The sequence below is a fragment of the Myotis lucifugus genome, unplaced genomic scaffold (genome assembly GCF_000147115.1).
Source record: "Myotis lucifugus unplaced genomic scaffold, Myoluc2.0 scaffold_71, whole genome shotgun sequence".
NCBI lineage: Eukaryota > Metazoa > Chordata > Mammalia > Chiroptera > Vespertilionidae > Myotis > Myotis lucifugus.
Window position 1 is genome coordinate 3,712,081 of NW_005871119.1, and position 12,850 is coordinate 3,724,930.

Genomic DNA, 12,850 nt, shown 5'->3' on the forward strand with positions numbered 1-12,850 from the left:
GACAGCAGCAGAGATATGATGAGGGCGTCGCCGTCACCATGAAGACCGGATTTCCTCCCGCCACTGCCGGAGGCCGATGCATCCTTGCTGCTTGTTGCAGTCGCTGCAGGAAAGAGGCATATGCACAGCATGCGTTTCAGTGGACCAAATATATGTAGCATATATATATATATATATATATATATATATATATACATACTCAATAAGCATGGTCTCATTTTGGAAGTCACCGCAGCCAGTAATCACCTTCCTCAAGAGGGATGGGCTGAGGATTCACGCTGCCAGGTCCTGGCGCCTGTGATCCCGTTGCGACAAAGCCGCCTCCGATGCTCAAGCCCCTCCACCCCCGCTCCAGCCGCCATCGGGACCAGACGCTCTGCCATCTGTTGTCTGCGACCCGGCTTCCGACCCCTCCTTCCGCGTAGAGCTCTCACCTGCAGACCCTGCTGCTGGAGGCTCTGCGTGATGTAGTCCAGGCGGCGGCAGACGCTCTTCTTGGCCTCGGCCGCCGCCTCCTTGGTGCTGCTCACCCGCACGGCGACCTGCGCCCGGTCCGGACTCGCAGACACCTCCGCGGCGCCGCTCACGTGCACCTCGCGGGCCGAGGTCTGGGCCTGCGCCGAGGAGAGCGGGTGGCGGGGGATGGGCAGCACTTCTCCGCCCGAGACCAGATTGTTTTCCCGGCTCCGGTCCGCCCAGGGAACCAGTTCCACGAACATCCGAGACCGAGAGGCTTGTGGCAACGACATAGTGATGGCGGCTGGGTTACCATAGCAACTCGGAGCGGACGGCGGCCGAAGCGGCCACTGCGCGCCAGGGCTTCCCTGTGCGCGGCGCAAAGGCTGCCGGGAAGTGCTGGGCGGCGCGGGAGCTTCTAGAGCGGGAGCCGCGCTGAGTGGAGAGTTTTGCCGCATGTTCCTTACACGGTGTTGCCTGAAGGGCTCGTCCTAGTGTTTAACAGCTTCACCACGTGGCCCTCGAAAGTCGTAGCCGGCTTTCTCTCGGGGAGGCCCGCCGCCCGCGCCCGCCTCTCGCCGGCGAACCTCGGAGGGAGTTCCCGAGCGGCCCGCGCAGCCCGGCGGGAACTCCCGGCTCTTCCCCGTGTCTCCATCGCGGGTCTGTGGTTGTCAGCCGCGTCCTCTCCGACTTCGCCGGCCCAGGCACACCTGCTTAGCCGCGGTGCGCGAGGGGTGGCCGTGGGCAGGGACTGCGCTTTGCACTGTGATTTTGGGAGTGCGAGTCCTCGAATCTCATTTTCATCGTCTCAAAAGCCACGTTGATAAGACGATTCCCGTTTGCAATGTGGTCAAGGGCTTGCACATGCAAAGCCGAGAGGAGCAGACGGACAGCTGACGGTAGGGGCAGCCGAAGCTGCGGCAGGTGCCGAGCCGCTCGCGCTCTCCCGAGCGCCCTGGAACCGTAGCCTTAGAGGCGGACCGGACCTGAGCGGGCTGGGCGGACCGGACCTGAGCGGGCTGGGCTGCACCCCCGTGCGCGCCACGTGGACACTGCCGGCCTGAACGACTTAGATCTTGTTTATCCCCTTTTCTCGAGAGAACAACACAACTCTCAGCCCACTGATCACCATTCGGTAGGTTTTCTTCTTACCACTCAGTACGTAAAAACATCTAGTCCTCCTGTCCCGGAGGAGAAAAAAAAATTTTTTTTAATTGTTTTTTTTTTTAAGGACAACTATTCTCACAAAAGGAGCCTGAAAAAGCCTACTGCCCATCCTCAAGTAGTTTCTTCTGTACTACTTTTCTTTCCTAGTAAGATAATGCAACTAAACCAGGTGGTACTCCCTTCTCCTTTATTGGCTTATCATTTGGTTAATTTTGTCAGTGTTTATTTTGATGTTTGTCATTACTTAAAAACAATTATATGATAGTATTCTAATTTAAAACCGTGAAAAACTTCCCCCGTATTTTTAATAACCTGAGAGAAAATAATGTTTCTTGAACTTGATGGAAAATTCATTTTTCCTAATAAGTATAGAAAAATAATCTCCAAAGTGAATTATTGAATTAACGGACGCCATAAGTAAAAAGCAGCAGAAGTTTTAAATGCATGTAAGTATTTAGGAAATGATAACATTTCAAATAAATGGGAAGATGAATAAGGGATACAGGGATAATTGGTTAGCTATATGAAAAAAGAATTGTTCTATCTTACATCATATAATGAAAATAAAATTCAGAGGAGACATAAAAATTGGAATAAAATATAGGTGAATATAAATATCATTCTGGGAATAGGAAGGACTTTCTAAGCACAGTTTCAAATGAAGCAACCGTAGGAAAGGTATGAAAGTTTTGACTAGACTAAAAAAAATTCAGTATACACATCAAAACAAAAGGGGGGCCCTGGCCAGCCTGGCCTTGACCTATGAACCTGGAGGTCATGGTTGGATTCTGATGAGGGCACATGCGGGGGTTGCGGGCTCCATCCTCACTGTGGGGTGTGCAGGAGGCAGCCAATTAATGATTCTCATCATTGATGTTTCTATCTTCTCTCTCCCTCTCCCTTCCTCTCTGAAATCAGTAAAAAATATATTGTAAAAAAAGGTGAGGAGGAAAATGAATTGGGAACAATATTTGTAAATTAAAAATATTTGTAAAATACTTATCTTATACAAAAGGCTAATAGCCTAATGTTTAGAGAGCTTGTTTCTTTTCAGAAGAAAATAAAAGAAAAATGGATAATGAACAGAGGCAAACTGTATCAGCTAGGCAAACTGTAACAAAATACCACAAATTGGATGGCTTAACAGAAATTTATTTTCTCACAGTTCTGGAGGTTAGAAGTCTAAGATGAGGTGTTGACAGGTTTGGTGTCTTCTGAAACCTCCTTGATTTTCAGAAAACCTCACATGCCCTTTCCAATGTACACAAGCATTCCTGATGTTTCTTCCTCTTCTTGTAAGACCACCAGTTCTCTTAGATCAGAGCTCCACCCTAATGACCTCATTTAACTTTAATTTCCTCTTGAAAGTCTCCTATTCCTAAATATAGTCACATTGGGGGTCAGCATTTCAACATATGAATTTGAGAGGGAGGAGCACAATTCAGTCCATAATACAAACCAATGAAGCAGAAATACTAATCCTCCTATATAATAAAGAAGTCATATGCAAATTGACCATCACACCCTCCCACAAGATGGCCACCATGGCCGGCAGGGGAGGGCAGCTGTGGGCAATCAGGCCAGCAGGGGAGGGCAGTTGTGGGTGAACAAACCAGCAGGGGAGGGAGGGCAGTTGGAGGGACCAGGCCGGCAGGGGAGGGCAGTTGGGGGGGACTGGGCCGGCAGGGGAGGGCAGTTGGGGGGGACTGGGCTGGCAGGCGAGGGCAATTGGAGGTGATAGGACCAGCAGGGGAGTGGTTTTGGGGTGATCAGGATGGCAGGCAGAAGCGGTTAGGGGCAATCAGGCAGGCAGGTGAGTGGTTGGGAGTCAGCAATCCTGGATTGTGAGAGGGATCGGACCTAAACCGGCAGTCGGACATCCCTTGAGGGGTCCCAGATTGGAGAGGGTGCAGGCTGGGCTGAGAGACACCCCCACCCCACTGCACGAATTTTGTGCACCAGGCCTCTAGTTATCTATAACATGGGGAAAAAGTTTATCCTCACCAGTAGTTAAAGAATGCAGACTTAACTATAATAAAATATCCTTTTCCTGAATTATCATTTCAGCAAACAGTAAATGGTGGACTGGAGATATAAGTAGATGAAAGTAATTTTGAAAGAAGAATGGAATAGTTTGTGGTGATAGAACTATATAGCAGATAAAAGAGAAGGATAACTGAGAGAATGAATGTTCAGTTCATAGTGACCTAGTTTTCTGTCAAAGTCAAGGCTGATCCTTGAGCAACCATTTTGAGTAAGATGACTCTATTTTACACAATTTGGACCCAAAATTGGAATATGAGTTAAGCTGGGTCAGTTAGAGGGTTTTTTTGTTTTGTTTTGTTTTTAGAATGGAAATCCGTATTTACACCAAATTTTAAAAATTCAGTCTCTCTCATGTCGGATCATGGCATACCTTTATATATACATATAAAACCTTGAGAGATAGCCGTAGCCGGTTTGGCTTAGTGGATAGAGCGTTGGCTTGAAGACTGAAGGGTCCAGGGTTCAATTCCAGTGAAGGGCACATGCCTGGGTTGCGGGCTGGATCCCCAGTAGGGGGTGTGCAAGAGGTAACCAATCAATGGTTTTTTCTCATCATTGATGTTTCTATCTATCTCCTCCCTTCCTCTCTGAAATAAATAAAAATATATTAAAAACAACCTTGAGAGAGATAGTCAGTTTTCCACAAACCATTTCTAGTAGAGAAGCAGAAAAAGAGAGAGAGAGAGAAAATCATACATTCAGAAAGAAACGGAGATGAGATACAGGAAGAGTTCAGATATAATTCCAATCTGTTTGTGGAACAGGAAGAGTTCAGATATAATTCCAATCTTTTTGTGGAATTTCCCTTAGGCCTGCTTTCACTCCTGCCCTGTAGCTCTAAAAAACATAAGTAGCTTGATTCAGTTTTAATTTTATCTTAAAATTAAGAATATTGACTGAAAATAGTGGATGAAAATTAAGAATATTGACTTAAAATAGTGGATGATAGAGAAGGAGAATTCAGAGCTCTCCTGTATAGTACACAGCTCAAAGCTTCACACTTTGAAAAAATTTTGCTCTCTAGTTATTCAAGGTACCCTTAGTGATGCTATCATGCAGCTGCTTTCCATTTTCAACTGGAACCTGCTGATCCAGCCAACCTATTTATAAACCTATTCATAAAAGCTCAGGTTTTTTCCTCCTTCTTTAATTGTTCATATAAGAATGTCCATATAACCATTGGTGTGAGCTGAGAATGGTGTTCTAGTGCAACCTTGGTAGGTGGCAAGGAAGTTTGGGTTACCTGGTCATGCAGCTTGCTTATGTCCTCGTTCATGCTTGGTGTCCCAGCTGTACTATTTTCATCTTTAGATGGATTTGCTCTGTCGACCTGTATTACTTGTAATTTCTGACAGGACCCAACTTATAATGGGTGATTCCAAATATATCAAAAAATTTAAGGATGGAAATATGTTTATAAATACAATATTTAGACATTTATTAGTGACCTTCAAAGAATTGTTTCACTGAAAACTGAATGACAGGGTTAAGGGATGAGTGCAGGACTTAACAAGTAGGAAGAACAGTTAAGTATTTGGTACTATTGTCTTAAGTGAGGTTGTTGTTTGAAAAAGTAATTAATTGGATTCAGGATTTCCAGAAATGAAAGAAGATAAGATCGTACCTTATCTCACAAACATCTCAGACACTGGAAATAGCTCTCCATCTTGTCTTTTCTCATTATTTCCAGGTTTGTTTTTTACTTTCTTATAAGCGACAGATGTTTATCTTCTGAAACCTTAAATGATGCAGGTAGAACAGGATAGTGGGCATAGGGTGTGTTGTGTCTATGTGGACTTTTGCCAGGTTTATTTGCTTGTTTCCCAAGGCCCCCTTACACAGAGTTCAAGTCAAATGATTATATCTTCACCAATTATATAAAGTTAAGAATTATCCCAGAAAAAAGTATTCTCAAGTACATCTCTACTCTCTGAGGGACAATAAATGTGAGATTGCCTCCCCACTATATCATCTTGTTGTTAGGCTGGGCTGACTTATATTTTGCTTCTGGATTGGAAACAACCCGACTGGACACTTCAATATTTCAGATAAGCTTTAGGTTTAAATCTTTTTTCACTTATTTTCTCCCCAGTCCATTTCACATTACTGGTTTCCTTTGGTATTATATGGTTTATTAATTTTAGCTTTCACATGTTTGGCTGCATAATGTAACTACTTACATTTTAATTGTTTAGGCAAAGTACTGGATGTCCCTTTTAATCAGAGGAAAAGTAATCTATACTAATAAAAGCCTTTGTGGTCATCACGCCCTCACGCCGTAACAATCCATCACCAGGAGAGTGTGTGCAGCGGGCGCGCGCAGGTGGGCAGGGACTTGACGCTGAGTGCGCAGCGTGGAGGCGGGTCCTGGCGGCTCTGTGCAGTGATGCTGGGGGCAGGAACCCCGGCTCCAGCCTACTTCTTTGGGGCAATCCATCAAGGAGCCCCAGATGGGTGGGCGGGGCCTACCTCTTTGGGGAGATCATTCGCTGTGAGAGGGCACAGGCCACACTGGGGACCCCACCCCCGAGTGCATGAATTTCGTGCACTGGGCCTCTAGTATTTTATAAATGAAGCTACTATAGTATAGTAACAATTATGAGTAATTATGTCTTAACTGATTTACATTATTTGTATCTAAGAGAATAAGAAATGTTTGACAGTTCATTTGTAAATTTAAGTTGTAAAACTCTCACTTGAGTAAAGATTGTTTTTTTTCTTGATGTTAATTCCCTTTGAAAGCAGTGGACTAGAGATAGCTTTGCCAATAGATATTTTTTTAAAAAATCATTGTAAATCTTAGTTAAATGATCAATGATTAGAGAATTAATAGGGCACAGTGAGGTAGATGCTAAATAAATGATTAAAATTAAAAATGAAAAAGGATGATATCAAAAACTGTGACAAAGAAAAAGAGAAAATACTGTGGCAAAGAAAACATAGAATTTGGAAGCTAGAATAAACATAGTCTCATTTTACAGATGAACACATTACAGCAGACCAGAAAGTTTTAAAAATTATATCCCCCGGTTATGGGGCAGAGACAGTCTAATGCTTTTTCCACTGTGCCGTGCTGCCTCCCAGTGACCAAGGACTATTTGACAACACACAGGCATATTACTGCTGGCAAACCACTTTCCTGGAGCAAATAAACAAACAAAACATCCGATCACCTCTAGCCTTCCTTGGCTCCTACAACACTCTATTCTTATTCTACTTCCTTCTCTCTGGTCAGTTTTTACTACATGTTTCCTTGACTTCTCCTTTCCTCTCAATGATTCAGTCCTCAGCCTGCTGCTTCTCTCTCTAAATTTATAGCTACCTTCATGGGTTCAGTTTTCACCTATACTGACTCAATTGTCTTATTTGTAAAAGGAGTAAACTGGAGTAGCTTCTTTTTTATTTTAAACTCAGGGTCAATGACAATACAAAATGATGGATGTTATAAATGTCTTATTTTAAAAATCAGCATTGTCTGTGCAAACACCTCAGCAAAAAAGATATACAGATGGTAAGTTAAGCATATAAAATGATGTTCAACATCATATGTCCTGAGGGAGTTTCAAATTAAACAGCGAGATACCTCTACACAAATATTAGAATAGCCAAAATCCCAAACTCTGACAATACCAAATGCTGATAAGAATGTGTAGCAACAGGAACTCTCAGTCATTGTTTGTGGGAATGCAAAAATGGTACAGACACATAGAATATACAAAACCATGTGTAAACCCTAATGTAAATGATGGACTTTTGGTGACTCTGATGTGTCAATGTAGGTTGGTTCATCAATTATATCAAATTTACCACTGTGGTGCTGGGTGTCAACAGTGAGAGGGATTGTGTTGGAAGGGGGTGAGGAATAAGAGGTATATGGGAACTCTTTGAACTTTTTGCTCAATTTTTCTGTGTGCTTACAATTGCTCTAAAATAATAGTTTATTAAATTAAAAAACAAACAAACCACCATTGTGTTTTAAAAAGACAAAGGTATTTTGAGTAAAATGACATTCATTGTCAAGATAATGTGAGATGTGAAATTTATCTCCGCTGAGGCTTAGTTCCTTTATTTTTTTAAATTAAATATATATTTCAGGAAATATTATGGCCATATTTGGGGAACCATCTTCTTAAGAAAAATGCCTTGGTAAACTTCCATAAATGTGGACGATGAGGCCTTGAGAGTGAGAGCTGAAGGAGACTGTAATACAAAGAGAGAACTAAAGAGTTATGCACGAAGAAGTGAACATAGGTGTGAGAGGAGGAATACCAGAAAGAAAGACAAAGATGGAATTAGAGGAAAGGTCAGATAACATAGATGAGAGGCTGGATTTTGTGGAGGATAGAAAAATGCCCTGGTTGCATATAGCCAAGAACTTTAAAGACCGTAGACATCTAATTTACAATATTTAGTTGTTGGCAATGTAACAGCTCACAGCATTGCATTATCCATGTAATGCAATGCTGTGAGTAGGGGAGATCAAGGAAAGAACCTCTGTATAGAATGAGGAGAAGCAAGCATCTGCAAGAGTTGAGACTGTGATATCAAGAGTTCAGCAGAAGTAGAAGCAACAGTTTACTATGAGAATTAAAGTGTACAGGATTTAGGACAATGAAATTTCTCACAGGAGACTTTCTCAAATAGAGAATGAGGTTCCAGTTGACAAATCAGATGACTGTATTCACAGGACAGTTATGGGCATATTTGAATGTGTTCAGCACAATAGTTAACACATGGTAGTAGAAACTTATGTAAGCACTTAACTTCCAATGGTCTTGTGTAGTTCTGCATCACTTTTGCAGCTGAAAACTGCATTGGCTTTGAGGATTATTTCTGAGTAAGGTAGTAGGATAGCTCTTATAGATCAAAACTTTTACATGGTATCTAAAAGAATATGGAGAAAAATTGCTTACCAGAAAATGCCATTCATTCAGTTAAGGAGAGTACTTATTAGAGGAAAAGGTTTAACTTAAATTATGTCCCCATAGGGATGCAGTTCAGACAGTAATCTTCTTTGTCCCAGACTTGTGGAAAATATGCTTAAGTCACATTAAGCTTAGAAAAAATCATATATTGTGAAAACAGTAAGAGATTAACCCAAGGAGGCTTAAGGTTAGATAGATAACATTCTGAACTGAAAAAAACAGCAACAGAATTTTCTCAGAACTGTGTTCATAAAATTTAGTAGTTCAGGAATACTGACTAACAAGATTGCAAGTGTCTTGGATACTGAAGTGCAATGGATACAAAAATTGAGAGAAAAAAACATAGCAAATGACTAGCATTTTTGGATCTACCTTTTTTACTGTTATAGTTAACATCCTTCTAGACAGCTTTCCTGTCTGTTTGCTTCCCAACTTTTCCACCCTACCCAATTGCATAATTCAATGGCCACCTAATGAAATGTGCGCATTTGCATTGGGCAATTCATATCAAATTCAAGTTTCAAGTCTGTGAACTTAAAAATTTCTTATGAGATATTCCAGCATTTTTAACCTAAGTAATCTTTTGATGTGCCTTGGTTTATATCTCATTTATAGCCAAATTAGCATAATGAGTTCCACATATATCTAGCAATTTTATCTATAGTTCATAGCCAGCTCACTAGTCATCTATCTATGAAGAAAATGCTCCACTTTCATCTTAATCACTTCACATTCTCTCTTTCCCCTAAATGTAATCTATTTGTTTGTTCAGAAATTCAGGGAATGAAATGATTCTGAATTTTTGAACAATGTGGCTAATTTAGTGTAAGTTGCCTACATGAGTTATTTACCTTAAATGAGTTATTCTGTAATATAATTCTCAATGATAAGATTAGACTAAATATAATAAAGTCTCTCTTTGATTATTCAGATGAAATTTTAGAATCTGGAGTGGCTTAGGCTCACCAATACAAGCAAAACTTGTTATTCAAAGCACTGCAGAATAAATATAATTATTAAGGTATTCTAGGTATTTTTGGACTCTGGATAGCTTATTCTAGCCTTCAAAACACAAATATTCTTCGTGTGAATGGTTAATTCTTTTGTTATATTTTTTTGTTATTGAAATATAATTATGCTATAACATGATATTAGTTTTAGGTATACAATTTGTGTATGTAGACATACTTTGAAGATACTGTGGTTTGTTTCCAGACCACCACAGTGAAGCCAGTATCACAATTAAGTGAGTCATAATCTCTTTGCTGGTGGAGTGTCTTGCCTTTAATTTGTAAAAAATGCAACATCTGTGAAGCATAATAAAATGTGGTCTGACTGTTTTGCAAAGCGATCGCCACAAGGTCTAGTTAATATCCAGTTATAGGTTTGACATCACATATTTAATCCTTTTGTTGACCTATTAAATTTATCCTGTGTCATTGTAACTTCAGTCATATGCTTTACACTTACAATTGTTTACAAGAGAGAGAATAGACCAGTGTTGTTCAATAGCAGTATAATGGGAGCCACAACATAATTTAAAATTTTCTAGTAGTTATATTTAAAAAGGTTTTAAGAATTGAAATGAAATTAATTTTGTTTTCTTCTATGGCTCTTTTATTATTATTTAAAAAAATCTTTATTGCCCGACCAGCATGGTTCAATGGTTGAGCATCGACCTATGAACCAGGAGGTCATGGTTTGATTCCAGGTCAGGGCATATACCAGGGTTGCTGGCTCGATCCCCAGTGTGGGGGCTTGCAGAAGGCGGCTGATCAATGATTCTCTCTCATCATTGATGTTCCTATCTCTCACTCTCCCTTCTTCTCTCTGAAATCAATAAAAATATTTTTTTAAAAAATATTTATTGTTAAAAGTATTACATATGTCCCCTCCCCCCCACCTCTTCTAGCCCGACCCTGCCCCCCACCCCAGGCTTTCAGCACCCTATTGTCTGTGTCCATGGGATGAATATATATATACACACACACACACACACACACACACACATACATACATACAAGTTCTTTGGTTGATCTCTTCCCACCCATCCACCCTCCCCTACCTTCCCTCTGAGGTTCGAAAGTCTGTTCCATGATTATATGTCTCTGGATCTATTGAGACAAAATTAATTTTCATAATTTATTATTTAACCTAGTACAGGGTAGGAAGAAAGGTTTATAGATGTTCGTATGAAAATAATACAATAATTAATAAATAATAATACAAGAATAAACTGTATTGTGTTCTCACAACTGTAAACCTGCTTTTGTCCAACCCTGTGTATAGACTACATGTTGAAATTATACTTTGAAATATATATTTCAACATGTAATCAATATTGTTTGTATTTTTTATGGTGATTCTTGAAATCAGTGTGTATTTTACATTGACAGCACAGTTTGATTTAGACTAGCCTAATTCCAAGTGTTAAGTAACCACATTTTTATATAATGTGGCTACCATATTGAATAGCTCAGGAATGGACGAACCAAAAAAGATCTATCACCACTTCTGAAAGAAATATCTTCCAAGTCATTTGCCACATTTTCTTTGAGGATGGAGGATAGCATTACTCTTATTGTTTTGGAAGAGTAGACATGGGAGGGCAACCATTCACATCACCAGGTTCAAGAGAAGAACATTTTACTTATGGGGCGTCAGTTTTCTGGAGATACAAATCTGGAACTCCCATTGTAATCTTGTATATAGGAGGTTTTTACTGAAAGTTATCAGTGGGGATGACTGATATAATAAATATAACATTTATTATATTACCATACAATATCACAATGTATTCAACATTTATAATTTTATAATAAAAATATAACTCTTATAGGAAAACTAATCTTATCATGTCATATGCTAAGGGAAGCCATGCAAGAACCTAAAATACAGTTATCCAAAATCTGAGATAGCAATAAAAAGCTTATTTTTCTTCAGGAAAAACTACTCTGTTTTCAAAGGAAATTTAACTTGTTTATATAAAATATATTTTTAGAAACCCATTAATGCACATTGAAATGCACATCCTTCCTTGTTTTAATGAAAGCATAGATATTAGTCAGTTTCCAGTATCAATAATAATAAAAGCATAATATGCTAATTAGACTGCACAGCCAAACAACCTTCTGGACGTCATTTTGGACGTCCTTCCAGATAAAGCTGCAGAGGCAGGGGCTGAGGCAGAGTTGGTAAGGGGCAATCAGGCAGGCAGGTGAGCAGTTAGGGGCATCAGGTAGGCAGGCAGAGTGGTTAGGGGCGATCAGGCAGGCAGGTCAGCGGTTAGGAGCCAGCGGTCCTGGATTGCGAGAGGGATATCCGACTGCCAGTTTAGGCCCAATCCTGCAGGGATCCCTGCGGGATCGGGCCTAAATCGGCAGTTGGACATCCCCCGAGGGGTCCCGGATTGCAGTAGAGGGTGCAGGCTGGGCTGAGGCTCCCCCCGCCCCCCGTGCATGAATTTCATGCACCGGGCCTCTAGTATAAAATAAAAAGAGTTTAGTTCAAAGACATTGGATTTATCATAATAAACAATGTTTGAATAGTATGGTTACTTTAAAGATGACAAGCAGTCACACCCTGTAGGGAAATAATATGTTGCAAGGTTGAAAGAAAATGGATTATTCAAGATGTCATTTCATGAGAAAAAAATGATGTCTTTGATATTCAAAGCACCAAAAGAGAATTTAATACAACTGCTACAGAAACCAGAGATACATTTGATGGTTAGAAAAGATAGGGTTTAAAGGAAAAAGTAAATTACCTTGTTTTCCTCTTCCATCATAGGAAGGAGATTAGATATATAAGGAAAATTGGAGTGAATTCAGAGGAGAAAGTAGAATGTATAAGTCAGGGGATATAAGGAAAAAATAAAGCTATATACATACAGATAGTTAAATGATAAAGGAAAGAGACAGGTCATGTTTAACATAACTTATTTTTTTTAAATGTAGTCATCTTGTTATTTATATCCCAGTACTTAGCTATTTTATAGTTATAACTACATATTAAAATTAGAATGCAATTTTGGTGGAAATATAAGTTGGTACACCATTATTGAAGTGATTAAAAATTAAAAATACAACCACCATTTAATCTGTCATTTCTCCACACTACCCGTTACCTAACACACTGTAAAGAACTGAAGACTAAGCTTTCTCTTAATGCAAGTGGCATGCCTTTATACTCACAAAGTAGAAATAGAGGACTGGCTCAACTATTTTATTTCTGGTAGAAGAGAGTTGGGATTTAGA

General features: G+C 40.2%; 1 protein-coding gene across 1 annotated transcript in view; it reads right to left on the reverse strand.

Moving 5' to 3' along the window:
- IRAK1BP1 (interleukin 1 receptor associated kinase 1 binding protein 1) overlaps positions 1–843 on the reverse strand; it is a 12,041-nt gene extending 11,198 nt beyond the window's left edge. The window contains exon 1 of the mRNA XM_006090365.3: positions 435–843. Within this exon, the coding sequence (XP_006090427.3) occupies positions 435–749 (315 nt within the window). The 5' untranslated portion in view covers positions 750–843. The remainder of the gene's footprint in view (positions 1–434) is intronic.
- Positions 844–12,850: the final 12,007 nt, after the last annotated feature.